This window comes from Centroberyx affinis, unplaced genomic scaffold, assembly GCF_046629955.1.
Source record: "Centroberyx affinis isolate AG114_WGS23_722 - 3 ecotype Tasmania unplaced genomic scaffold, CSIRO-AGI_Caff_v1 ptg002773l_1, whole genome shotgun sequence".
NCBI classification, from domain to species: Eukaryota; Metazoa; Chordata; class Actinopteri; order Beryciformes; family Berycidae; genus Centroberyx; species Centroberyx affinis.
This window is the reverse complement of record NW_027280931.1, coordinates 95,264-123,203: the sequence shown is the minus strand read 5'-3', so window position 1 is coordinate 123,203 and position 27,940 is coordinate 95,264. Positions and strand designations below refer to the sequence as shown.

At 41.5% G+C, this 27,940-nt stretch overlaps 2 protein-coding genes across 5 annotated transcripts; one reads left to right on the top strand and one right to left on the bottom strand.

The window, feature by feature from the left end:
- Nucleotides 1-261: 261 nt before the first annotated feature.
- On the bottom strand, nucleotides 262-8,505 carry pkd2 (polycystic kidney disease 2). Of its 2 annotated transcripts, none has more exons than XM_071535831.1 (15): nucleotides 7,585-8,505; nucleotides 6,748-6,861; nucleotides 5,599-5,732; nucleotides 5,222-5,472; nucleotides 4,610-4,834; nucleotides 4,294-4,522; nucleotides 3,943-4,113; nucleotides 3,653-3,834; nucleotides 3,390-3,510; nucleotides 3,158-3,256; nucleotides 2,844-2,965; nucleotides 2,624-2,741; nucleotides 2,295-2,458; nucleotides 1,510-1,657; nucleotides 262-1,339 (listed from the first exon to the last, which is right to left on the bottom strand). In XM_071535831.1, the coding sequence occupies exons 1-15, from the start codon at nucleotides 8,006-8,008 to the stop codon at nucleotides 1,130-1,132; spliced, it is 2,712 nt and encodes a 903-aa protein (XP_071391932.1). In that variant the 5' UTR covers nucleotides 8,009-8,505; the 3' UTR covers nucleotides 262-1,129. The 2 variants fall into 2 exon arrangements, with proteins under 2 accessions (XP_071391932.1, XP_071391933.1); XM_071535832.1 differs by having other exon boundaries at nucleotides 2,295-2,455.
- Nucleotides 8,506-14,313: 5,808 nt separating this feature from the next.
- Nucleotides 14,314-26,748, top strand: g3bp2a (G3BP stress granule assembly factor 2a). 3 transcript variants are annotated; one of them, XM_071535821.1, is made up of 13 exons: nucleotides 14,314-14,471; nucleotides 16,200-16,318; nucleotides 16,420-16,501; nucleotides 17,725-17,898; nucleotides 19,315-19,405; nucleotides 19,545-19,650; nucleotides 19,787-19,967; nucleotides 20,193-20,294; nucleotides 21,925-22,027; nucleotides 22,173-22,232; nucleotides 22,474-22,602; nucleotides 22,730-22,848; nucleotides 23,468-26,748. In XM_071535821.1, the coding sequence occupies exons 2-13, from the start codon at nucleotides 16,224-16,226 to the stop codon at nucleotides 23,747-23,749; spliced, it is 1,524 nt and encodes a 507-aa protein (XP_071391922.1). In that variant the 5' UTR covers nucleotides 14,314-14,471; nucleotides 16,200-16,223; the 3' UTR covers nucleotides 23,750-26,748. The 3 variants fall into 3 exon arrangements, with proteins under 3 accessions (XP_071391922.1, XP_071391921.1, XP_071391923.1); XM_071535820.1 differs by having other exon boundaries at nucleotides 22,730-22,857; XM_071535822.1 differs by lacking the exon at nucleotides 20,193-20,294 and having other exon boundaries at nucleotides 22,730-22,857.
- Nucleotides 26,749-27,940: the final 1,192 nt, after the last annotated feature.

Below are 27,940 nucleotides of genomic sequence, written 5' to 3'. Positions count from 1 at the left end.
GGCCTAGGCCCTAAATTGAACATTTATTTTGTCTGCATTTGAGAAAAAGTTGTTTGCTATCCGTCCTTTGGTGTCTTACATGGGGAATTCAAGTATAGTAGCTGCGTTATTTCACTAGGTTTTACTGCTACATACAGTAAAGTTGTGTATCATCAGCATAAGTGCAAAGATGTTTATATTACTATTCAGGAACAATGTCTGAGACAACAGAACAAATAAAACAAGTAAACACCTATTTAGCATAACAACACTTTATTTGGCACAACACTGATATAAAAAATTAGACAAAATATAAGGCACAGTAGGCCTACACAGGAAAAAAAATAAATGCATGGGTTTCCCATGAACACTAGATGCACTCCAAATCGAAGTTTGTTTCAAGTTACAATATGTATCATAAATTGATAAGGTATTTACTTGTAAGTTTAAGTGATGTACAGAAGATGAGTAAATATGACAGAATGTGCCACACCTATATTAAAATGACAACAAAGCAGCAAAACAAACATTCAAAGAAATGCCTTGTTTGGTATTTGGTGAAATGCTAAGATGTGTGTATACAATAATCAAAAGCAATTGAGCATCTTTCTCACATAATACTAAAATCATACGCTGTGTATTTTGAATACAAATGAACAGAATATGCTTGCAGGCTGGTGTATTGTATCCAATACTGTGCCTAATACTTTGATGGGCAACCCTTCATCATATCCTTCATCATTCTTCACCCTCTTTGTCACACACTCCACACTCATAAGCTTTATAAATGAGTCACATTCTGCTTGAGTGAAAGAATGTACCATCTTATGAAAGCAATACTTCAGAATAGTTTTAGACAATATGTCTTTTGGCTGAAACCTCACTCTCACACTTTCAGTGCATTTCAGTATTTGAGGTGTGGTGCACTTGACTTTGTCACTGTAGTATTTATAATAAGGTCTGTGTCTTATGTTGTGCTGCAAAAAATGTCCCACAACTAACAACAAAGAAATAGTATGCAAACAAAACCTTAAGTCATCCCTTTTTAGAGTTTCCATGAGTGTTACTTGTACCGACGCAGGGAAATTTCCAACAGAGCTTTCTGCCAGAATGGAATGTTCTTCACTGGAAAAGCTGGAGGGCCAAGTCTTTACACATGGCCACTCCCATTTGTGCTTGTGTCGAGGCCGTCAGTGGACAGGGAAGAGGAGGGACGGGGGCGGGGGCCGACGGGAGTGGCCGGCTGGGGGTGGCTGACCTGTGAGACGGTGTCATCGGACTCCCAGCGCTCCAGTTCCTCCCTCACCAGCCTCTCCATCTGCTCCCTGTGACCATCTGTGTCCCGGCCCAGCCTCTCATCCTGACAGAGAGAGACATAAAGGTGAAGAGAGGGGTTTTTCACTGTATGTCTGTCTTCTTTATTTGATTTAAATGAGACAGGTGCATATATCTGCAAGCTTATACACAAGCTTGTGTGTCAATGCTCATGTGTTGTTATTAGACCATGTTTGTGCATCTACTCCATCTCACCTCCATCACTCCGTCCAGCAGTCTTCCCAGCACGTCTCTCCTTTTAAGCTTGGCCCTCTCCATGGTCTCCAGCTTCACGATCACAGCATCTATCTTGGAGACAATACTGCCGATAGAGTGCTCCATCCTGTCCACGCGTCGCACCAGCCTGGGAGAGAGGAGGCTTGTTAAATGGGGATGTTGGGGGATGTTTTACTACCACATCAATTCTACTGTTATATTACATGTTAAAAGCCTCAGCAATCATACTAATTCACAGGTCAAAATGGAACAAAGGGGCTCAGGAGGCAGGAGCAGAAATTTTTAACCAATGACCCACGTAAAAATGGCTAACCAGCATCTGTCTAATTGTGTATAAATAAAGGAAAAACTCTCGGATACTCTTACATACAATCTGTGATGTTTAATGCATTCCAGGAGTTATTTTGTAATTAAGTGTTGTAATTTATTTTTTTGGTGTACTCACTTTCCCTCAACTTGCCTTATTTATTTGTACTTCTGTTAGTGATTTCCTATGTTTCCCAGAATGCCTTTCAAACACCCCCAGAGAAGGGGAGGGAACTTGTTGCTTTTGATCAAAGGTGGGTGAATGGGCATATAAATATACTAGTCAACTAGTGTGTGAACATTGGTGTGTGTCTATGATCGCTGCCATGCCCCTTATTCAAGACACAACATGTCCTGTGGCTGCATTGCATTATCTATCATTAATCCGCTAGTAATTGAACTTGATTTCACTGATTGATTTGCATGTTAGTTAAAGTGTAAGACTAAAAATCCCATACACTTGAAACTCCTCGTAGGAGACGCCCCCTGAGCTGCTGCCACGGCGACGGGAGCTGTGGCCACTGTCCTCGTCATCGTCCTCCTCCGAATCGTCCTGGGTACGAGGGAAGCTCCGCCCACTGCTGGGTCTAGTCAGCGAATTGCGTTCCAGATCCAAGTCCTCCTAGCGAATGGGCAGAAACACACTGAGCATCTGCAAGAGTGTTGTGGCTGTGTGTATGCTACTACATGTATGCAGTGTGTGCTGTGTTTTCCATGGGATTACATGGAAAGACAATAAAAGACAAAAAAACATAAAATGGGAGAAGCTGTTGGCATCATCACTCACTCTCTCTTTCTCCAGGTCATCTCTCATTTGCTGGTGTTCATGCTCTGTCAGCTCCTGGTCTCCATCATGATCATACTTGGCAAAGATGGCCTGAATCTCTGCATCCGTGTGGCCCTTTCTGAGTATGGAAAATCAACACACACAGGATCTAATGTTTAACAAACCAAACTCAAACGTCAATATTCTAATAGCTGATGGTTTGATATTAGGATCTGGTCACCCTTTAAGATCCTGGCGGAGTTCATCAAAGTTCAGTTTGCCTCCAGCCTGACGCAAACTGTCTGAGATGTCATCTACTGCCGTCTTCTTCAGTCTCAACTTCATCAAGGCCTTGTTGCAACCCTGAGGGAAGAGATCAGAGGAATACTTCATATAGTTTCACCCACAAGTTGACTTTTAGAACTTCCCTTGAACTTCCCCAAAAACATCATTTTATTAGTTATATGCAGATAGGTTGATAGACAGAAAGACGGAGGGTTCCTAAATATGGCATATTGGCTCTCCTAAATTCTTACATTACAATTAGTCCAATACCTTTTTAATGAGGTCAGTCATCTCCATCTCAGATCTCTGCTGGGACATATCTGCCTTCACCTCAGAGTATGTGTCATTGATGATGGCCAAGAACATATTCTATATAGAAAGAATGATAAAAGATATTCTGTATTAACCTTTGGTGAGGGACATGTGTAAAAAAAAATGAATATATGCACTGTTGAGTAAACTTTAATAGATGCGTGTCACACATAGTCACTATACCACTCACCATGAGAATGAAAAAAATGAAGAAGACAAAGGTGGTGAAGTAGATGGGTGCCAGCACTGGGTTGGCCTCCTGTATCTCTGAGAACTCAAAGTCTCCCAGAATGATACGGAACTGGGTAAAGCTACATGGGAGACAAATGGCAAAACATTTAATTTTCAAATGAAAAACATTTTCCATGAAATATGAGTTTTCTTTTTCCAGGTCAGACAAAACAAGGAGGAGAAAATTTGAACATTTGGGCTCCGTCCTTGGAATGTACTTACATGCTGGCTTGGAAAGTGCTGAAATCGTTGACTTGGGTTCCAAACACCAAGTAGGCCAGCTGAGCGTAGGCCAGAAAGATGATGAAGAACATGATGGCAAAGCCCACAAGGTCCTTGGCACAGCGGGACATGGTGCTGGACAGCTGACTCATGGTCTTGTTGAAGTTGATGAACTTGAAAAGCTGACCAGATGTGAGAAACCGCAGACCATTAGCATCTATGTAGTTGGGTTCTAGCATTTATACTTTGGTAGTTCTGGAGTGAACATGACCCAAGGACAAGAGTCTTACCTTGACCCAGGAGAAGAAGACGATGACTGCAGCCACATTGTTGAACTGGACCTGGAGGTTGGCCAGAGGCTCAAAGCTGGGGTGAGCACTGTGGTTCTCCAGCAGGCCTTTGAGAAGGTTGCTAACCATGGCTGTTCTGGTGATGTTCATGATAATAGCAACAACACTCAACTGAAAAATGGAGCAGAAACATCAAAATTAACACAATTTTTACTGATATCATAGTGGTTAGAATTGCATACACCTGGGTTAGAATTGCATACACCTGATTAAACTGGCTTGACTACTATATATATATTTTTTAATCCCAAATGCTACTTTAGACTGTATCCATCCAGCCTTGGTACGCACCACAACGATGAGAACATCCAGAGAGTTCCACAGGCTTTTGAAGTAGTGCAGGCGATGGATGCGGATCTCCAGCACCTCCTCCACCACGTAGTAGAGGATGAAGAGGCAGAACGCCACCTCACACACACCCACAAAATAGTCCCAGCTGGACACATATCGTATCAGACGTACTGTTTGGAACTGCCAGGACGTCACCACTCCACCTGTGGCTGGAAACTCCACCAACAACCTGCAACACACATCATAGCATGTGAAATCAGCTGCTGTAGTGTTTGGTTGAAATGAAAAACGACATACTGTGACCTACGATTCTTACCTGGCGATGCAGAAGAGGTTGATGTTACCATTGTAGACAGAAAAGTCGAGGAAGACGGCTCTGGTGCCTCTGTCCAGCCACAGGTGATCTTTGAGAAACTGCAGCTGGATAGCTGATTCCTCTTTTGTACGGGACAGATCTTGGTAGTATCCTCCACCTCCGTATTTAGATACCTGGCCCCAATAACTGCTCCCATTCAGCTTACCTTCTGCTGTGTGTACCCACCTGATAGGCACCAAGAAGAAAGATTTAGGATTTAGATCATTGGTAGTGTAATACAATATATATGATACACATGCACAGATGATGCAGATCTAGTTTTCATTAGAGTTGCAACTAACAATTGTTTTCTTTTCTATTTTCTTTTTAACTTTGAGTTTTCCACACATGAATCAACAACAATTAAGAGCACTCACGACTATTTTCATTATCAATTAATCTATTGATCGACTAATTCAATTAGTTGAAGTTTTCATTAAAATTCAAACCCTAAAGCTTGTTTTGTAACTTCCCTAAGAGGGTAGAAATTTGTTCTTTTTGTATTGGTCATTTATGAATTGGCACTGATTTCTAATTCTAACGCTATCTAAGAGCTTAATTGCGCGGACATACGCAGTTCCATTCTTGGGCCCAAAGGAGGCTGTGTCCTCGTTGCTGGGGGTGTACAGGTTGTAGCAGTCTTGAACTTCATCTCTCAGGTCTTCATGGATGGAGCAGGTCTCGTTGCGTACTCTGACCTGCCGGAGCCGTGGAACCCCGAGGAGGAGGTTCTCGTAGTAGATGAGACTCTGATTCTCCGGCAGACTCTTGTTGTTGTACCACACCTCCCAGTACATGCCAGTGAGAAAAGGTCCATCTGTGAACTACAAGTTTAGGACATTCAAGATTAGAAGATGCACAAGAGGCCACACAGAGAGGCACCCAAACATGATTAATGAGTGTTTGAAAGCAGAGACGAATGCTGCATGGTGAAGTTAGAGGCATTTTACCTTCCAGAAGTCCTCCATGGTGGAGAGGCTTCTAAAAGTGGAAGGGTCCCCAGCAGACAGCGGTGTGTCCAGGAAGAGCTGGGACATGACTTTGGTATAGTAGTACATGTTGGAACTCACCATCCCATAGGTCACTGTAGAGCATAAATCACATAACCGTTGCAGAAAGTACAATTCCTATTAGCACCAGCTATAAAATCTAGGCCTACCCCTCTGAGTAGGCTAAGATGGAGAATTAACAGTGTGTGTGCCTTTAGGTTTTCATGAATGTGCTCTTTACATCCAGTATGACCCTGCAACGATTTGAAAATAAATAACCACAATAAATCTACTCAAGAATTAGAGGGAACTTCATTTTGCTTCATCCATTTGTTTACATTCTCTGTAGCATACAGTATTCAGCAAGGAGTAGCTCTTGAAACTGCTTTCATACTTCAAACCCTGCCTGGCAAAAAACGCCCTAAACCAGCCTGCCAGGAAATCATTTCCTGATCCACCCAAAACCTCATTTTGGCATAATTCATTGCAGCAAGGAGAGAGTGGATAAACTACTATTAGTAGTCTGATTACGTACAATTGCAATATGGGACTCCCATCATCTCTTTTGCCATTCCACAATGTGGTGCTCAATTTTATGCTGTTGGTAACAATGTGGAACTACAGTGACTGGCAAGTGTAGGTTAGTTTTTCAGCTGCCAAAACCTCAGGAAACACTGAGAGGTTGGAAAATGACTTTTATGAGACAGGGGGAGATGGCCAGACAGACACACTTATATAGTGTTACTTTTGGAGAATGTTCTTCGAGTCAAAGTGTACTTGGATCGACTGTCAAATCAGTTCAGTTCAGCAATGGCTTTTGGGGCACCAGCATTTACTTTAAGGGCAAAATATTAGATTTGTATGTGTTTGGGCATGTTTCTTAGACCATGTAACCATTTTCCATCTAAGTAGCAGTGAACTAATTTTCATTTAATACACCTTGCCACTCACTTCCACAGTTCTGAAATGTCTTGAAATGTCTATTAAAAACTATAATTACACTCAACAGCAAAGCTTCAATCGCTAATTGAAGCAGATGAGTGATTTCAAAAGGGCATGAAGCTAAACTTTCAGCACAAATCTGATGAGATGTGACTGTGATTTACTTACAGATACAAATGGTGATGAGGAATATGATATAGGTGAGCATCTCCCTCAGTACATTCCTGAGGTACCTTTCTCGACTGCTGTCACTGTCCTCCATCAGCTCTGTGCCCCACAGAACTGCAGAGAAACCAACAATTCAAGAGTCCATCAGCATACTGTAAAGTAACTGAAACATAAATATTGCAGTAAAGCCTGCAGTAGTTTCTGCCTTTCAAGATGCAACTGAGGAGCTATAAAGAGAAGACCATCAAGTGCACTGCCTAAATCAGGGGTTCCCAAGGACTTTGAAATAGATATACTTTACACCGCAGACCCCATTTGATAAGATTTTGTGGTATGATTTAGTATAGAACTGCATACTGTAAGTGGGGTGATAACAACAGTAGGGAGAGTGAGACCTTCAATTAGAATAGTCATCCATATACATTCTGTCATCTTGCTAACACCTAGAGAGTGAAATAGTAGGTAAATTATTAGTGAAATTCCTCATTTTTCTGGGGACTTCCTGAAACTGCCAAAATCACTCATGGGGGTCCTCAAGGGAACATTTTGGGAGCCCTTGAAATTAGTGATGGTGGGTAAATACTGACTCCTCATCATATGTAACTTACTGACAGCTCTCCCCTCACTGTTATCTCCCCATCTGCAGAACACAGTTGTCTAGTTCTAGTCCTCAGAAAATCTTGCCAAATGGGGTTCCCTAACCCTAATCTATGTGACATGAACATGTTTGAGACACCTAGACCAAGTAACACAAGGATGCACAATCTGTGATGGTGAGGAAATGAAAAGACTTGATCAGGCAAAAACAAAAAAACAAGTGCATGAAGAGTGACTAACTTCTGATCTTCTGGAGTATCTGCTTCAAACAGCTGCGGTGCTCTCTCCTGCCTTGCTGCTGGGCATCCACCGTCGGGGTGGGATAGAGTCCACCTCGGGGGATGTGGGCGCTGCTGCCGCCGCCGGTGTAGCTGCCCAGGCCGCTGCTGCAGCTGCTGCTGGAGGCCGTGGACACCGACCTCCTCCCGGGACTCGCCGGGGGCCAGTCGGCCTCCATGATCTCTTCCTCGGGCTCGAAACCCGGGTTGTCACGACTCCAGGCTTGTCTCGACGGAGGGGACGGGGTGCCTATGACCCCTCCGAGACCCAGGTCTTGATGCTGGATGTTCTCCATCTCGATTCCTTCGCTTGAGTCGAATCTGTGCGGCAACCTGCCAGTTTGGGTCTGCGGTGGCTGTTGGGATCTGACTCGGGTCGAAGTCATGGTCCAGTTGTGTTAAATGCCTTGTCTGGTGAAGGGCATCTACAAAACTTTACAGTCAAACAAAACCTCTAAAACCTCTGACAAAAAGCGTCGTTTATATCGGGCTAAACATTTCGGGAATAACGCTTGAGAGAAAACTCCACAGGCCAAAATAGTCTGCTTGGGAAAGTTATGAAGTAGATCTACACCATACTCTTAAAAGTTACAATTACGAGGCTAAACCGAGAAATGTAGGTATGTTGTGCTACATAGTTTTCACCCGCAACGAATCGCAAAAAATCTTTCCTTGAGAGAACTTCAAGCGATATTAAACTGTCTCAAAAACGATTAGTTTCCGTTGTATAATTCAAACTACCCAAATATTTAAAAAATAATGTCTTCTAAGTATCTAAAAGTTGTTAGTAAGCTACATATAGCTACGTAGAGTTGACGGCTCCATCGAAGTGCCTTGTTTATGTGAGAGAAGTGAGACGCTTTTCTTGTCCCAGGCCAGCCATCTTGTTCCTAAACTGTTCCCCCAAAATCTCACATTCTCATTTGTTAGAGACTCAGATTACATTAGAAGTCATGGCGTCGCAGCAGTCATAGTGGAAAGCACCTCTGGATAACATCTGTTCTGAAATAACGGGGATTTAGCGTCTATATTATCACTAGGGTCGCTAGGCCTAAATCATCTTTATATTTGGGCTTCAAAGTTTGGAATGATTGATCCGGAATAAAACCTACTATTTTTCGGTGGTTCTTTCTGATCAGAACTCAGCCAGCTATATCCCCAAAGTGAACATTTCTTTAAAACGTTACATACGTTTTTGACGATCTAATAAGCCTGACATTTCCTTAAAAAAATATTTAAATAATAGTATATGGGTGAATAGTTGTATCGCGTAGTACTTTTAGTTACATAACCTAACGTTAGTGTTTTGGTCAGCAGTTGCTATAGCAACAAGTCACTTGGCTAAAAGCTCATCTGGATTGGATGGGGTGGGACTACTTGAAAAGTGATTGACATTAGGCCAATCTAATCACTATCTATTTTATCTTCCTTTGTGGTATTTTGGTGTCAATATATTCCTATAGGATATTTATAGCTTTGCAGTGATATTTCTATGGTGTCCCTCTGACATTTAGACTAGTATTGACGGGAGTGACAGGGCAAGTCATTGTTTAACTGCAAAATGGAAAGCCAAAAGTGTTACAATTCACTTCTCTTCTTTCGCCATATAAAGCAGGGAATTTGTTGTAGGCCTATTATGACCACCGTTACATTAATGCCAAACTACATTAATACCAAACTACATTGATTTGAAGCCAGCACAGTCTGAATTGAATGGTATTTGCTTTACAATTGCATCTAATTTCCATATAGTAGATCCTACCTCCTCTGTGTAGCTATGGCAAAGTAAGTTCAGTTCAGTCATCAAGTTAACTTTGCCTCAGATATGGCATGAAAAAGTTTTATTTTCAGATGCAAACAAGCCCTGTTAGTGCCATACCCAATGAGCGATTCTCAGCTTGACTGATATGCAGTCATTATATGTATCAGTGCAAAAGAAATGTATCCATACTACAAGAGTGCACTGCTCTCAGGACACTGAAGGGGATGAAGCTTACTGGGAAAGCAAATGTTATACAAATGTGAAAGGTCTGTCTGTGTGCTGGTGTCCTTATGCCCTATTACATCAACATTTTTACAGGGTAATATGCAAAGGAATAGAGGCAAATTGTGACCCTTTTGGTTTCCATATTTGTCAGCCAACCTGTTGATTACTGTGACCCCTACTGACTTGGATATGGCGCTGATTGACTACTTGTTATTACCATTTGATTACCAGGAATGATTGCAAGATTTGCTTGAAGGCCTGATGCTGCTAAATTGGCACTGTTGTTCAGCACTGCACTTTATATGCAGACAGAGAAACAAACCTTATAATACAATTTTATGAGTGATGTGCAAAGTCTATATATATATCTCTCTCTGTAGAGGAATTATTTTCATGGTGTGTTCATAATGCATATCTATAACAATGGATTGTATATGGTCTCTATAGGATGTTCATGACATCCTATAGCTTCAAGCCATAGTTTTCTGGTTTTTGGCATTGAGAGAGAGTTGTTCATGTTCATGTAATTGTTGTAGACAATAATATGAATTCTTAAATTCAGTGGTTTCCCCTTGAAACTAAAAGTTTTAGACCACTAGACCACATGAAATTCCTCACCCCAGCCCCCCATATTTTGTTAAGTGTCCCTATTTTCCATTGTTTAAAGCAGGCAACTATAGTCATAGAAAACACTGCTATTATTGCATTATTTGCCAAGACGCTAACAGATGAAAAGTATGTATCTAGCACTAAACTCGCTGTTATTATAGGAGTACTGTTGTTCTTTTTGGTATGCAACTCTTGTTTTTCATAAAAGCAAAAAATCTATCAAATTTATCAAAAAACTATATTTCTGTTATTGTCTCATGGTTTTCAAGTTTAAGAGTTTTTAATTTCTAGGATGTTGTAATGAATACTTTTTTCTGGTTAAAGAATGCTGTTACATTTTCTGTTTTACTCAAGGTGCTATGCAGAAAGCTTCTTTGACCACTTGGTGGTGCTCAGTGTCCAGATTTGATAATGTCAAGACATACACCTACAGCAATGAAAACACTAGAGGATTCCAGTCATTAAATGTTGCACCAAAACACTACACAACCTATAATGCATAACAAACAAGCTAATGGGGCAGCAGATGACCTAGTGTTTAGAGAGACTGTCCTTCAACCAGAGGGCTGTGGTTCAAGTCCCGTGTCAGCAACCATCCCCCCTGCTGAAGTGTCCTTGAGCAAGACACTGAATCCCTACCAGCAGGGCCAGATTAACCAACCACAGGGCCCCTGGGCACACATGTCCTATTGGGCCCCCCACCTCGGTACGCACCCACACACTTTAACTTAACATACTGTAACAATAATGTAAACCTTTTACAGGTTCAATGTAATCTGAAACTCAGATTTAGCTATTACAAACTGCCATTCCTTCTATCTAGAGCTCGCTCATTCAATTTGAGAGTGATAACATTTGTCCAACCCCAAGGCAAGCTTTAGTTCCCAGTTTTAGGTGGTGGGGCTTCCCTTTGTTTACATTTGAATTGCAGGTTGGGGCTTTAAGGAGGCGAGGTGATAGGTGGCGAGAATGAAGGACAAAAAAAAAAACAGTTAAATGTTGACATTTATTGAAAAGGTTTGACTGTCTGTACCTAGACCCCCCTGCCCCACCAGTATATAATTAGTGCTCTGCATCTTAGCTGCATGATACTCACTATATGCACTGCTCATAAACATACAAGCAAGAGGTGGCAGTTTAATAATTGTGACTGAGGCCTCCGCATCAAAGGAAATGTCATTAGAGGCTGTGACTAATCATAAACTGTGGCCTACGAGCCTAGATCTGTCAGACTGACTGCACATTTCAATTGAAATTAGTGAAATATTGTAAAATGCATTGAACACAGACACAGTACTTAGAATATTTTGGGGCCCCTGGTGGTGGTCTGGGGCCCTGGGGCATGTGCCCTGCATGCCCAGTCAGTGATACAGGCATACCTACCAGCTCCAGCTGCTGTTCTGCAGCTAATCCTTCATCCTCACCTCCTCCATTGTTATAATGCAGTAATATGATGTCCATCTTGATAGGCTATACTGTACGACTACAGCCTTTATGATGTGGATTCAAGGTGGTTTGTTTTAGGTGATGAAGTTGTGATTAGATATTCAATGAAACACTTAAGCTGATGACAATGTGCAATGAAAAATATCTAAAAGCAATAGCTGCAGCTTTCACATGTAGGTTATAGTAATAGAATGAACTTGTTTTGAGGAAAACTTTGATGAAGAGGAGCAGTAGTTCAGTTTAGGGACTGCATTAGTCTCAGGGATTTGCCTTATTAAACCAGGTAGTTATATGACTCATCCCTGTTTATCAGTGTAGAACAAGTCTGTACAGCCAACCTGGGAGAGGAGGTGGGGCATATAGACCACAAACTATGCAGTGGCCTGACCACTCATGAGGTGATACGTCCCAGTTTAATATATTTGGTATATAAGTATAGCGCTTGTGTGACGATCATGTTGGTGTTGATGATGATGACTCTAATGACTTACTCTTCATGATGTGGCACTTTTGTTTGATATTTCAATTACTCAAACCCACATCAATTACATTAATTAAAGCAAGGCCCCTATCCTGCCCCTATCCTGCCTCCCTGTTTCACAATAGGACAACAAAAAGCTAGCATCACAAGGTAATTTGCATCAGACTTATATTTGTCTTTCTTGCGAGGGTTCATTTCATTTTTTCCATCAAGAAGAGTGAGGATAATTCTTTGGGCAAAATTAGAGGTGACTGAACCTTTAGGCTACAGCTATGGGTGTCAACATTGCTATTCGCCTCATATTTACAGCAGTGATCCTGTCTACACTAGCTGATGACATACAAGGTATTGTTTTGAAGGGAAAATTTTACAGTTGTTATACCCTCTGCTTGATGTCTTTGTACGTGTATCCTTCATGCACATTTTGTCTCCAGCACTGGTCAGACTGTGGTTTTTGGGGGATGTTTGGTGCAGGGGGTTTAGGTATATTTATGGTCATCTTATTCTTAGTTTTGCATGTAATATTGCATATCTGAATCAGGATGAAATGCCTCTATTTGCTTGTAGTTGGGGTTTGTATCCCCCAACACACACACACACACACACACACACTAATTAGGCACTTGTTATTATTTTATTAGATTAAACTTGCTTATTGACTTAACTGCTGATAGGAGTGATGTTTTTACTTTACTTTGCTTGTTTAATGTTGTGGCACTTGTTTTCATGGCACTCTGAATGGCTACTTACCCTGTTGATGCTTGAGGAATGTTCACTTATTTTACTGTTGCACTAAGTCGCTGTGGATAGGAGTGTCTTCTGAATGCCTCAATTGTAATTGTAAATTCTATTTTGTGTTGTTAGCAGGTAGAAACATCACAAACTGCCGCAAATACTTTAAAAGTGAGTACCACTATCTTACTCCAATTTAAACAGATAAGATACTTATACAGCAATTCCTATCGTTGGACTTGGAGTGGATGCCACATAATTTATCTTGACTCTTACAGGAGTTCAGAGGCAATCTGAGAATGACTTCTCTTTTCTGGAGGGCTATGAGATTGTGCCAGCTGGTGATCAGAGAAGGAATGGCTGCATGGTATATGAGGTCACGCCACCTGTGACGCCGCCTCCTGGAGTCCTACTGAACACTCCTCAAGAGGGACCTGAACATGAAGTCTCACCTTCCCCAGTGCCAAGACCCAGCAATACAGACCAACACCAAGTTTCAGCGGCTAGTGGGGTGTATTATGTCTACCCTGTGGTGCTGGATGTGGCTGGCAGGAAAATGTTCTCTGCCACCAACTTTTTAGACTCAAAAAGAAACTCTCAGGGCACACCGACTCAAGTAGCACCACCTGGGGGCAACACACAGGCAGGTAAACCACCAGGGCCTAATCAGTCCTGGAGAGACTTTGTTCGGTCTCTCCAGACGCAGGGAAAAGTGAGCTATGTTCCACCTGTGATTATCTCAGGAAAGAACATGAATTTACATTTGCTCAGGTCACAATTTAAAAATGGTACAATTTTAAGCCGAGGATTTTCCAGAGAAGCAATGGGGGCCAAACAAGAAGCAGTCAGTCACCTTCCAAACAACGGCTGGGATTCTTCTAGGCCTGGTTCTGCTCTGCAGCCACAGAGAGGCCAAGAAGGAAAGGTGACCAGCAAGCCAACCGTTCCACAATCACGGCCTGAGTGCTCTGCAACTGTAGCTTGAGCAAGCCAACATTCTCACCACATTATGACTGTTCATGTTTTCCTGCTTTGATTTTTTTTTATCTATCCCATCATGATCCACCCTGAGGCCATGTTGTAAAAGAAAAAACTATTTAAATGTGTCTAGCTCTTGCTGTGCTTACCTATTCTTAATAGCTTTAATAATTGTAAAGATGGTGGCAGTTTGTGTTCAATGGCAAGCAATAAAACTCTATAATATAAAATGAAAAATTGACTTCTGAATGCATCTTTTTGTTTTTGACGTCATACTATCCGAATTTTAGACGATTGAGAGGGGCGGGAGAATATTCTCATTTCTTTGGCGTCATAATATATGTTGTCCAGTGTAAACATTCCATTGGCTAAACCGTTGTGACGGGGGTTCCCTGCCCCAGATTGCAGGGGTAAAACAATAAATTGAACCTATCACTTTAAATCTCCAATCTCTGATACAGCAGAGATCATAAACTCTCAGTTAGTGGAGCGTGGGAAATATCACAATCTACACCTGGGATACTTTGTATTTCAGAACAGTTTACGACTGGTTACGTTAATATTCGTAGTTATTTATTTCAAAATATTCTGTCTACTTAGATAGGTCTTTCATAAGGTAAGTTAGCTACCTTCATAGCTAAGTCAGCTAAGAGATGCCAAGCTAATTAGCTGATGAGCTAACGTTAGCCGCTTTGTCTAGTCAAAACTACTACGACTAGGTAGACAGCCAGCAACTGTTTAGTCACGCGCTTGATATGTGGCTATCTTTCAAATACCAAAATTATGACGACTAGCTAGAGAAGATTTACTTATGAGTATCAACCAAATCAGTGACAAATCTACCTTCCTTTGTTTTCTTTGAGCTAGCCTAGCTTGCTAACTTTGTGTTTCATTGATAGTTGTTCAACAGTCCGTTTAGAGGTAATTTTATTTCCAGTTTGAATAAACTTTGTTTTATTAAACGTTTATGGCTCTTCTGGCACAATTAATACGAACTTAACAGTTGATATCTGGTGTTAGCCAACATAATGTTGGGGCCTTGCTAGCACAATGGTGCACTGCAATGGTTAGCGCCGGGCTCATGACGGCCTGGTGGTTTGATCGCCTGTAATCAGAGTATAAGTCATGTTTGTTTAAAAGTATAGTAAAAGTGAGATCTTGTCAGCTGTCTCTTTTTCCATGTTGGCCAACATCATCAAGTTATGTGTCTAACACATCGCGTATGCGCAGTGTCAAACTGACTACTGGCTGAACGAAAAGCGACGACGCCACAAGTTAGCTAGAGCTAACGTTAGCCGACCATTCACTATCAACATCGCTAGCTAGCTTGGCGTTGATTTTCTGTCTGCCGGGCTAACGTTAGCCATTTAACATGACAGTGAATAGGCCGGCAGAGTAGCATTCATATTCCTTGTTCGAGCTTTTTGGTGGGTTGGTAGTGCTAGTTAACATTAGCTGATAATACAGGCGCAGGTCGCACTTGAACTTTGAACATCAGGCGCGAATAATACATTGCCCGTCATGTCACATAAACATGCGTCCTATGCGAAAGGCAACACATAAATGTTGTAGCAAGCCGAGACGTGGGAGGCCTAACGTAGTTTTCATCACCGTAGGCCACTGTCCTACAAAGGGGTAGACAGGTGTGTGTAACATGTAAAGTTCAAGTACGATTTAATTGAAATCTAGTGTGTTTTCACCGCTGCCTAGCTTGACCACCTGCATTGCTCGCATCTACAGCCAGCCCTCCTCATTGTCCCAGTGATGAACGTGATGGCGCAGTTCAGTGTTAGCTAGTATGTGCTTAGCCAGCTAGCTAAGCAGTCAGCTGTCTTGCTTTATACTGATTGATGTGGGCCACATGAGACAAAGCAAGGGAAACGTTGGTCTCCAGTTAAAGAAAACGCTTTTTGATTTACCTTTTGTTTTACTTAACGCCACTTCCCAAAAACGTGTTTGTTTACATGTGTCATAATAAGCTGCTAATGGGTCCTAATTTACTCGTACTTCAAACGAGTTGACCTCATAAACACCTCATGTAAACCTACGCAATGAAACTAGCCCCAGACTTATTTGAGACTTCAAAGTCATTATCTTGTATCTTTGAAAGTGTTTTTTTTTTCATGCACATTATTAAATGTAACATGACTTGTAGGTTAGGAAGGGACTCGTTTTGCTGCATGTAACGCCACACAGTGCCATATTAGAATTGGTTGGTGAATGGCTGTGAACAAAACAAAAGGAACAAAATTGCGCAATTATTTTGTCACATTTTCCTGCAGGTTTTTCTGGATTAGTAGTTAGCATTATCATGACTAAATCCTTGCTGTTAATTCTGTTTCAGCACTTAATATTGTTTACCAAAGAAATGGTGATGGAGAAGCCAAGTCCCCTGCTTGTAGGGCGGGAGTTTGTGAGGCAGTATTACACACTCTTAAACAAGGCGCCAGATTTCCTGCACAGGTAATAATCCAAATGTGATGTGTTGTAACATTACTTGACAGTCAGAAGCTAAAGCTGTGGTGTTGGTAATACTCTTAACTGTCACTTTGTTGTGCTATTAGGTTTTATGGGAGGAATTCCTCCTATGTTCATGGAGGACTTGACCCAAATGGGAAGCTGGCAGAAGCGGTGTACGGGCAAGCGGTAGGTGTTATGGTCCAATAATGAAGATTCATATTGAAAGTATAAGTTAACAGGTGTTGGGCACTAGATTCTCCAAACAGTGTCAGTTGGGCTCTCCCTGCATTGCTGAAAAATCCTCCTTCACAGCTATTTTTGCTCTGCAACAATTATTTAGTGGACAGCCTGTTCAGAGGACAAAGCAATTCCCTGCAAAATAACCTACTATGGGAATTCTGATCCATCTTTCACTACAGCTATATCAGAAAAGATGGTAGTAAAGTAACAGTAACCATCTTGTGTTAGAATATCCCACAGTGCACATAGTGGGCCTCATGCAATCAGCTTATTTATCTCATGGACTGCTAAAAGACTGACAAGCCGAACTGAGGCTATATCAGTGTCTTGTTTGTGAATGAATGAGTGAATGGGAGGGAGGGAGGGACCTTTGTCAGCGAGAGCGAGTCTCAAGCTGTCAAGGACAGAGGGAGATGAGGGCTTTGCGCATTTGTAGTATCACAAAGGGTAAAAAAAAAAACTATCCAGACTATTCATCCTGACAAGTTCAGTCGGACTAATAGCACGCAAATGAATTTTTTTTTTTTTTTATATAAATGGCATTCAGTTTACAGAATGCTAGCAGAAAACTTTTGTGACTGATTCAGTCTGTGCAATTTGCCCCAATAACACACTCTACTTAGAGGAAAAATGTAATATAAACAAATCTAAATGGTTCCAAGAAATCTCAGTTGAATAACTTTTTTCTTTTTCATTGAGCAAATTGCAGCCTTTTATAAAGCTGCACAATACAGTATTTTTTAACTACAGATAAAATTAATTTTAGTGTTGTCATGTATGATAAGTGTGCAGTTTACACTAATAGCATCATTTAGGCTACATTATCTCCAAGTGATTAATTGGATTAATTGTGCAAGTGCTAATATAAAAGATCAAGTTAATAAGACTTAAATCTGATTGTTTGGAGATAAATATAGCATTAACAACACAGTAGTTGACTGCTAACTACATGTATAGGTGAACCACTGGTGTGAGCAGGTCTTGCCTTCAATGTTATGGATGTATCGTTCAATATAGTCGCTGTAGCCTTTGTTTTCAAATGGAAAACAAAACGAATACTGGCACCACTGACTTGTATACCTTTTTGCAATGAGAAAAGGCTCATGGTTTTCTAATTGTATTAATAGATCAGTTTATCCCCTCCACTTCTCTCTGTATATCTCTCTTAGGAAATCCACAAGAAGGTCATGTCCCTGCAGTTCAGCGAATGCCACACAAAGATTCGGCATGTGGACGCCCACGCCACACTAAGTGATGGAGTGGTGGTTCAAGTCCTTGGAGAGTTGTCCAACAACGGCCAGCCCATGAGGAAGTTCATGCAGACGTTTGTGCTTGCTCCAGAAGTGAGTACCTCTACCGGTCAACCCCGTCAAAGGGGTTGTTAATACCATAATCTTATACTGTCACTTGGAATGTTGGGACCAATGACAGTACTAGCAGCTACTTGATGAAAAAGAAAACAGATATAAAGGAAAATCAGGGATATACTTGGTAGCACTGGAGCTCCCAACATCAAAAACTGAACTGCACCAGCAAAAAAACAAAAAAAAACCCAAATATATATATATATATACTGTATATGCAGTATATATTTTATTTACGTATATATATATATATGTATATATGTGTGTGTGTGTGTATATATATATATATATATATATATATATATATATATACATACACATATATGTATATGTATATACTGTATATGCAGTATATATTTTATTTTTTACAATTTTATTGTCTGGATATCCACACAGGAAAATGACTTGTAGGTTAGGAAGGGACTCGTTTTGCTGCATGTAACGCCACACAGTGCCATATCAGAATTGGTTGGTGAATGGCTGTGAACAAAACAAAATGAACAAAATTGCGCAATTATTTTGTCACATTTTCCTGCAGGTTTTTCTGGATTAGTAGTTAGCATTATCATGACTAAATCCTTGCTGCACAGGAAAATAGAAACATACATCACCAATAATTATTTATATAGAATCCCAAGCAAATAACAAATTATAAAATATTCATAAAATGCATCACTTTTACCTTCTGGTGAGTCAAAACAAACGGGTGAGTAGGGCAATGTACTCATGTTCACCTCAGTGTTGGGCAATTTTTCACATCTGACAACTAAAAAGTGTCAAGTTGCTTTCTGGCGCACACTGTTACAAACCTGAGAAGTGTGGAGTTTAGCATCATAAGTTTCGGTTTCACAATGGGGGTTGCTGTCAGATTTGAAGAGACACAACAGTAGCAAAGCTCCTTTCTCACACACTAGCACAGCACTAAAACCAAGTGAGACAAAATATGGTGATAGGTCTGTCTGTATCAGGACTCCAAAGCTCCTAATATCAGTATGCAGTGTCAGAGTTGGGGGGGCATGACATATAAAAAAACCCAAAAAATCACCTTTAAGTAGATCACTGGAAAAGAATCAGTTATCTTTTATCTGCGGAAAATGCTGTCTTGAGAGAGGAAGCCTTCTTGGCAAGGGGATTTGATTTTAGCCAATTGTAAAACAGTTTTAAAGTGAACAAAGTTGAACTGACATTTTATTGGCTAGAACAGAGCCGATAACAGGAGAGGGGTTGCACTGTGGGGTTGCCAGTGCACTCAAATGTAATTTCCAGGTCACACAATACATTTTTTTTTCCTGCATTTGTGATTTAAAATGGTCGCTCTTTAGAGCCCTGAAAATGTATGGGGCAATCTTTTTAGGAAATTATGAATTCTGTTTTCTTTTTGCATGTTTTCTTCAGGGTTCTGTGGCAAACAAGTTCTACGTCCACAATGACATCTTCCGTTATGAGGACGAGGTTTTTGGTGACTCTGAAGCTGAGCTTGATGAGGGTAAGATGTTCACCGACATTGCACAAAGACCTTGTTTATTATTTCTTGGCTTTCTAGGTCCTGTGGATACAGGGTTGACTGTGTGGGCTCTCATGCAAGGGATTTCTTAGTTTGTCTTTGTGTGGTTTCCTTCCCTTAGAATCTGAGGAGGAAGTTGAGGAGGAGACGGAGGAAAGGCAGCCGTCCCCTGAGCCACTTCAAGAAAGCCCCAACAGCACCACCTACTATGAACCACACCCTGTCACGTAAGTCAAAACCTGGTCATTGTGTTGATGATATAACAAAACGTAATATATTTTTTTTTATGAATTTCCCACTAGGGATTTTGCCTTGTAAACTTAGTTGATCTGTGGAAGTAAAAGCACACTTTGTGCCCTGCAGCAATGGAGTAGAGGAGCCCATGGAGGAGCCAGCTCCGGAGCCAGAGCCGGAGCCTGAACCAGAACCCAAGGTAGAGGAGATAAAGCCCGAGGTAGATGAGAAGGTTCTGGAAGAGATGGAGGAGAAGGCTCCTTCCCCTGTCCCGGTGGAGTCCCCACCCAACACCCAGGAGCCTCCCAAGGTGAGGCTGATGTGTCTCTATGATTTGCCTCTCTGTGGTTTCCTAGTGTGAGATTACCAGGAGCCATGCTAGTCTGAGTTCCTTGTTGAATCTTTGATTTCACTGAGTCCAAGTGCCATAATGACTCTTGGACACTTAAACATGACTTGTCAATCATTTTTTTTCCCAATTTGACAAATAATTTTGTTCGTCTGATGGTACGATGCATTACTGCATCCCTCACAGACTTTCTCCTGGGCCTCAGTGACCAGTAAAAATCTGCCTCCTAGCGGCTCAGTCCCCTCCTCTGGAATCTCACCCCATGTTGTTAAAGCTCCAAGCTCACAGGTAACTAACACTGGTCATGGAATTTCTGGAATAGCATGGAAATTGGAGAGAATTTTCTAATGAAGCAGTAAATTATAAAGGAACTTTACAAATGTGTTACTTTGCAGGAATATACCACAATGTCTTAAACCTCTTGTTGCACACACATTCCTTGCATTGTACGTTAGATGGTGGTTAGCAGCAGTTTTAGAGGTGCTTGGGAGGAGAACCTCTATTAGGGCCGGGCTCTGTGTGTGCTTTTAGTTGTTGGTTCATTGGTTCATTCATGTGTAACGCATTTTGCAATGTACAATGCTAAGGGGAATTACAGTATGCGCTCTTTTGATGGTGCAGAGCCCTAAGAACCCTGCATAAGGGAAATGCAGTGTGCGCTTGTACACCAGACAGTATGGTAGAGGTCAATCAAGCATCAACCAACTGGAGGTTGTGTGCTGTACATCCACATACCAAGAAGTTCGGTGATTTTCTAACTATAGGGGGTGAGTCAACACATGAAGTAAATATTTTGTTCAGCAGTTCTTAGTTGCAATAAGCACGTGTTAACAGTTGGAGTTTTTAAAGTGATGTTGAAATTTGGTAGTACCTTGGGTTGTAGCTTCCTGGCGGTGATATAACCCCAAAACCGGCAATTCTCTGTTATCTGTTGCTCTGGTGCGCTTTGGAAGAAACCTAAGCCAATGGAATGAAGAAAATGGTATGTATACCAATAACTGTAAATATGCGACAGGACAGACAGGACAAAGCAGATTCTGTCAATATATAAAAAATGAGTTTCTCACTTTTTTTTCCTCCTAATTACAATTATTGGTAAACATACTGTTGTCTCCGTTCCATTGGCACAAGTTTCCTCTGACCGGATTTCGGTTACACGTGTTCAAACTGAAAGGTTTGATATGCATAAAAAAAAAAAAACGATTCACTTAAACACAATTTTAGCAGCATGACTCGTTTTTTTTTTTTATTGTAAGAATCTGCTTTTTTCGAGTTCTTTTATGTGCTGGACATGTGATTTTTAGACCCCTTTCGCCATACAATGGCAATGAATACAGAGAGAAAAAAACACGATTCTCCAATCGCCTCTACCAGAGCTCCGGTGCATAATTGAGTGCATGTGTATCACTGACATGAGGTTTTGTTATTTTTGAGCTGTTTGAGTTTATAAATTTCTCCTGATAATGATTTTGTTCTCCATTCAGACTGAAGGCTTTAACTCAGTCATATCTTGAAAGTGACTCTTCATTACTTTGCATTATTGAAGTGAATGAAACTGCGTTGAGTAGTTAGGATAAATTATTTAATTAGTGCGTTGACTTATCCACTACAGTTAGAAAATCGCTGAGCTACTTCCTTCTATGTGAGTGTCCACAGGCTTCAGCGAGGACTCATGCTTGTGGCTTCTACCATACTGCCTGTTGTGTGAGGGCACACTGTGTTTCCCTTATGCAGCGCACTTAGGGCTCTGCACTACCTAAAGAGGGCATACCGCAACTCTAACCACAGAGAATTGCGAAAAGCGCTACACACGAACGAACAAATGCACACACAGAGCCTGACTCTTACAGAGGTTCTATGATGTGAGGGATGTGTTGTTCATCTCTTCACTTTTGTGTGACACCCCTTCTCCCAATAGCCCAGAGTGGAGGCCAAGCCTGAGACTCAGTCAGCACCCCTCCGACCCCGAGACCAACGCACACGTGACAGACCCGCCTTCACTCCACGAGGACCCAGACCTGGTAATGCCTGCTCTCAGTATGCCGTGTTCTGTGAGCTTTAGTCTTTCAGCAGGTTTCATTGATTAAACTCCTTGTGGATCTTTTTGGATAGGCAAAGTGTTGGTTAGGCTCACGATATGCATGTGTCTGTCACTGTCACTGTTAGATGGTGTTGCATCTTCAGAGTCACAAACGGGAAAACCACACTTGAGTTTTGTCAACAAAGGTAAACATCTGTGTTTTCTAAGCTCTATTTCAAAGAGTGCACATCACTCTTTACACTACTTTACATTACTGCTCAGGTTTGGATTAATCTAAAATCCTATTTCACCTGACTAACCAGTGTGAATGTTATTTAATTATAGTCTGCTTACACATGCCAGGAATTTGACTTTCTTGATTTGATTTTGATGTGGCCTGATATGAACTGTGATTATTTTTCTGCCTGTTGTTTTTCTGACCTACAGGCAGGGGAGACGCTGAAAACAGTGAAATGGACAGCAGGCGGATTATCCGGTACCCTGACAGCCACCAGCTTTTTGTTGGCAACCTCCCACATGACATTGACGAGAGCGAGCTCAAAGACTTCTTCATGAGTATGTTCCCTCAAAAAGCAACACTTTCTTGAGAAATGTTCCATTTGCTAGTACAGGCATACTTTGCTGTTGTTGTAAATGAATGAATGTTGTTGTTTATTTCCACAATATCTGTTTTGTCTTGCAGCATATGGAAATGTTGTGGAGCTGAGGATCAACACCAAGGGCCTGGGAGGGAAGCTGCCCAACTTTGGATTTGTGGTCTTTGATGACTCCGATCCTGTGCAGAGAATCCTGGGGGCCAAGGTAGAAGGGGCACGTATTGAAATTTCATTACCCACTTTCATTCACCTGGTGATGGTTTGGTGGCACACAGAGTACAGTCAGCCTGGCACTTTGGGTTTCTCTTTCCTGCTGAGGTGGGACATTACATGCTTAAAGCCTGTGTCCTTATATCACTTGTATAATATTCTTTTCCCACTCTGATGTTGGTGACAAATCAAGTTTGGAAATATATGTGTAGCCCTATTTATACAGTTTCAATATTTTCGTTCATTTGAAGGGTGCATGGCAAACTTATTTAAGTGTGTGAGATGAAATCACAAACAACCTCCATTTTAAAAACGATTTTGTATAAAATAAATTCTATTAAAATAAGGTGTTATTGTAAATATTTCCTCAGTCATGTCACCACATATTACATTAATTGTTATTTAGGCTTATTATTTTCTATATAAAATTGCAGGTTTGTCAGTGATGACAAGCATGATGCAGAATAACGCTTAAATAGCGTCTCACCAAACCTGTGTGCAAACCAGTGAATGAGGTGGATTGTGAAATTGGCTGGGCCGGGGTAAATTCTGGTTTCTCCTCTGGTTTCTCCTCACCAAATGCGCCTGTAATGACCCTGTCCCTCCTCCTGCAGCCCATCATGTTCCGCGGTGAGGTGCGTCTGAACGTGGAGGAGAAGAAGACTAGGGCGGTGCGTGAACGAGAGACCCGTGGGGGAGGAGACGACCGCAGGGACATGAGGCGCAGCGACCGAGGCCCCGGAGGTCCGCGAGGCATTGTAGGAAGTGGAATGATGCGTGACCGGGATGGAAGGGGCCCACCGACTCGCGGCGGCATGGCCCCCAAGCCTGGCATGGGCTCCGGAAGAGGCTCCGGTGGCCAGGGAGAGGGCCGCTTCACGACCCAGCGCCGCTGAGAAGAGCACCACCTGCAGTGTGGAAGTAGTACCATGTTCTTCATCTTCAACCGTTCTCGTTAACGAAAAAAATCTTCATGTATAAACGTATATATTTGTTTTTGTTTTTTTTCCTTTTTTGCTTTGGAATGTGACACAGCCTGTCAACCATTTCTTTGTGAAACAGACAAAACAAAATAAGCAAACAAAATTTCGCTTACTAGTTGTGAGCTGAGCATCCTTTTCTGGTATCTCAAGAATTCACAAACATTAATTTGTAAATTCGTGAAAAAAGGCGAACCAACCAGGAGTAATCTGCCACATTAGGAGGGACTGATAGACTTTTACCTACGATAATACAGCCCATCATTTGGAAAAGAGATTATATGCCTTGACTTACTGGGGCGCTACTTCACGAAATCCCTCTATTGCACATTTTATATGGTAGTTTTCTGCCCGTTACTGTTGGAAAAGAGTTTGAGATGCAAAAATTGTGCAGTTCGAGGGGAAAAGCTTGCCTTTTTTTATTTTTTTCCTTTGAGAGAACACTGCTTCAAAATTGCATAATGCACTCATCAATATGCACTAATGGGTACTTTTGTCGTGTTACATTGACATCCATGCTCGGAATGCAGCTGGAGAGACCGGTTTGTCTCAAAGTGATACGACTCAATGGGGCAGGCCTCGCTCACAGCCTGTCTGCTGTGACCAATGTACTTTTCACACCTTTGACCCAAAACTATGCTTCAATTACTGCTGGATGGACAAGATGACAAGCAAAATCTACATTATATTTTTCCTCATTTATAAATCAAATAAAAGCTTCAAATCCTGGACTTTTCACCAAATGAGTGGGGGGACAAAGGATAAACAAGAAACCAAGTTGAACAATAGAGGAGTGGTGGTGATGATGGTAATGATGGCGGCTCGCTCTATTTTCTTTGTTGATTCCAAGTTGTTTTTCTTCATGTTTTTCCTACCAGCTAGACCGTGAAACTGGGATGGGCGACACCACCTTCCCGCTTCCCTCCCTCCCTGTCTTAAATGCGGAGTGACAGAATAAATGTACAACAAAAATCATAGTTTACTGTATGTTTTGTTTTCTGTGTATATTTTCAGTTCTTTCAACTTGATAAAAGCATGATGGTGCCTTCTATTTCATCTTTTCCAGTCTTACTACTAAGTTGTGGTTTGAGGCTTGCTGCCTCCTAATACGGAGCTGCTCATTTTGAACTATTGTCTACTGGGAGCAGAGAAACTTGCAGTATTCACAAGATTTAAGTTTTTCAGGTGCATATTTCATCTTTCCATACTGTTCTACTACCTAAGATGATCTGCTGTGAGTTTTGTACATTTGTTTATACTGTAGTGTCTGTTCTGGGTTTTGTAGAGACAATAGGTGCCTCAAGTTCTGTTTGTTAAATGGTTAAGAGGTGCATCTGAGGAACTACTCATGGAAAAAGGTACATTAAACATGGTGACGGTGAAAATGCTTGGTCCTTGGTTTGTCAAGTCATAGCTCTCTACGCAACCATGAGTACAGTGTAAGACTTGAAGTTTGCATTGTGGAAAGAAATGGTTGTCTTGAACAAGGAAATGCCACAACTTATCACACATTGTGATTCAGACATGATCTGGACATCGGTTGGTCCTTACTTTCAGTATGACGAAAGTTTTCGTGGCTCATGTCAACACACGGATTAATCCCTGGACTCACAAGTTGTCAGACTGTTCATCTTTTCTCAGCAGCAATTTTGTAACGATCTGTGTGGGTGGGTTGGTCATAGTCCCAACCTCCAGCCTAGCAAATAATTGTGCTCACTTTTCTATCCATTATGCATTTGTATTTTCACATGCTGATTATTCATTGTGCTATTATATCAATTTGTTTTTCTGTTCAAGGCAAGTCTAATATGAATGCTATACCAGTAGGCTCCTCCTTGTCCACTAGTATGAGTTTTGTTTTTACCACATGGTAGGGAGGGAAGACCTTGGTTTCAGCTGGAAAGGAAAACATGACCAACATGAGGTGTTTTCTTATTTGTCGTCTTGCACTGAAACGGGAAGTGAAATCTAATGTAGCATTTTCTTGACAAATATACTAATGAGGTCTTCCTTGTCTGGTGGTATTGCACTATTTCCAACATTTGTGGAACAATCTGCCAGAGTTTGAACACAGCCTCTCCAAATTTCTTATCTGGCAATGAATATGAAAACATTTGTGCTAATCTTGTCAGCGGCCTGTTCATATAATATTCTATTTGCTTGCTCTTGCAGTTGAAATGAGATTTGATTTACAGACATGGCACTATTCAGGTAGTTCACCACAGTAATGCTCGGCCGCACTCTCCCTCGATGTAATTGAGCTAAAATATTTCCAGATGTGAGAAATTGTTTGGAATGGAATCTAATTTTGTGCCATCGGCCTTTGACCTAATATGACTGCAGAACTACAGCCCTTTGGTCCCATGGTGTTTTCTACGGACAGGTCTCACTGGTGCCTATACCCCGTAATGTTTATTTGTCAGATAATTGCTTAACATGGGCACTTGACTGCAATCATACCTTTGCAACAATGGTCAATGAAGAGGAGAGTTTAGTGAAGAAGAGCCATCATGCTTTCAGACTAGTCAGTGCTTTACATCTTAGTGGCGTTAAAAATGTTTGTGAGCATTAAAATTTGTAGTTGGGTATTTTTTTCTTTTTCACTGAGGTTTTCAATGACCCGCACCTCCCCAAACTTCAAAGGATCCCTAAAGCAAAGGCTGTAAACTTATTTTCCTGTGGTTGAAATGCAGTAGAGTGGATCCGCATTGTGAATCATTCCAGTCCTCTTTTCAATGGAAATAGAATTACCTTCTTGGCTTTAGCAGGTGTGGTAAACAGTTGGCTGCCATCTTAATTTACTGTGTTTACCTTCTACTTGTTGCTAGTAGAAAAAACTGTTGCAGGTGGAGAATTTTTTTTTGTTTTCCATTTTGAATGTGTTGGACTTAACATACAATAAACTACTGATATCAGCACCACTCATAACTTTTGTCATGTTTTCAGGCTGTCCCATAAGAAGTTTCACAGGTCATGTGAGCAAGTGTTTTTTGTTGCACATTGATAAGCTAACCTGCCTAAACAAAGAAGAAAGGTAGAAGTTCTTCAGTTGATTTGCCCCAGGCTTGTTTTGCAGCCAGACAGGTGATACTCCCTGCTGTGGTGTCTGGCTCATTCCAGAGACCCTGAGTATTTGACCACTGAAGTTGTTGACGCAGGTTAAGAGTTGAGTGGTAAGTAGTGAATGATTGCAATACTATTTGTTTTATCTCAAATGATTTGCTTTTGTCAAGACAAGTTTTGCTTATAGTCTGTGATTTGTATTGTGCAAGCCTTACACTTTTGGTATTTATAATTAAGACTGAGGTTTAAAAGAAAGACCCACAAGCTGAAAATGAATGTTTGAAAACATTTAATTGCGTGAATGCCTACGTACAGCCAAGTCTGGCATCTATGTTGCTGATCTCTTCAGTCGCTGTCCTCTTCAGAGGACAATCTCAATGCAGGAGCAAAGCTATGGGTCAGGACAGGACGTCCTGGGTTCACACCTCCATGATTCCCCATCGGGTTGTGGAAAACACCACCGCTGCTTTGAGGAAACCAGTTCATTGTGTGTTGTTGACCCTGAAGAACCCAAAACCATGGCGGGCCTGGGAGAAAACCAGTTGCACCCAAAGGTGTGTGTGTGGGAATCTGGCCCCCTATCGGCACAAACCTGGCATAATCAGCGCCTTGTCCGTACATGTATGGCCCTCCACTGACTGGATGATATGGGGGAACAACATTGTAATAATCTACCCAGGGGCTAATGGGTAGGTATGAAACTGTAGGTAGGCCTACAAGAGGACGGGTTTCCTGATGTGGGACCAGTCCTGGTTGGTTGCCATCGGTTGGAGCTGGGGCTGGGGCTGGGCCTGGGCCTGGGGCTGGGGTTGGGGCTGGGGCTGGGGTGGCCCCAGTTCCAGTCAAAGGATCATCAGTGACAGAAACAACCTCGCAGTGAGAGTTCTCGTTTCCTGTCACAGTGTCAGCAATGTTATTCACATTGGGCCGGGAATCATAGACAGACTGCGGCTCTAGAAAAGTAAACAAGACAAATATCATTTTGTGTCACTCATTGGACAATGCAACCATATCGGGTTCAAAAATTTGCAAATTCTGCTCAAG

What these genes read in the sequence shown, in the direction of transcription:
- pkd2 (XM_071535831.1), bottom strand. Translation starts at nt 8,008, where the DNA reads ATGACTTCGACCCGAGTCAGATCCCAACAGCCACCGCAGACCCAAACT. An exon ending in CCATGGAGGACTTCTGGAAG is followed by an intron (nt 5,473 to 5,598) that starts GTAAAATGCCTC and finishes CTAAACTTGTAG; the next exon opens with TTCACAGATGGACCTTTTCT. An exon ending in TGGATGTTCTCATCGTTGTG is followed by an intron (nt 4,114 to 4,293) that starts GTGCGTACCAAG and finishes TCCATTTTTCAG; the next exon opens with TTGAGTGTTGTTGCTATTAT.
- g3bp2a (XM_071535820.1), top strand. Translation starts at nt 16,224, where the DNA reads ATGGTGATGGAGAAGCCAAGTCCCCTGCTTGTAGGGCGGGAGTTTGTG. An exon ending in ACACCCAGGAGCCTCCCAAG is followed by an intron (nt 19,968 to 20,192) that starts GTGAGGCTGATG and finishes CATCCCTCACAG; the next exon opens with ACTTTCTCCTGGGCCTCAGT. An exon ending in GCTCAAAGACTTCTTCATGA is followed by an intron (nt 22,603 to 22,729) that starts GTATGTTCCCTC and finishes TTTGTCTTGCAG; the next exon opens with CATATGGAAATGTTGTGGAG.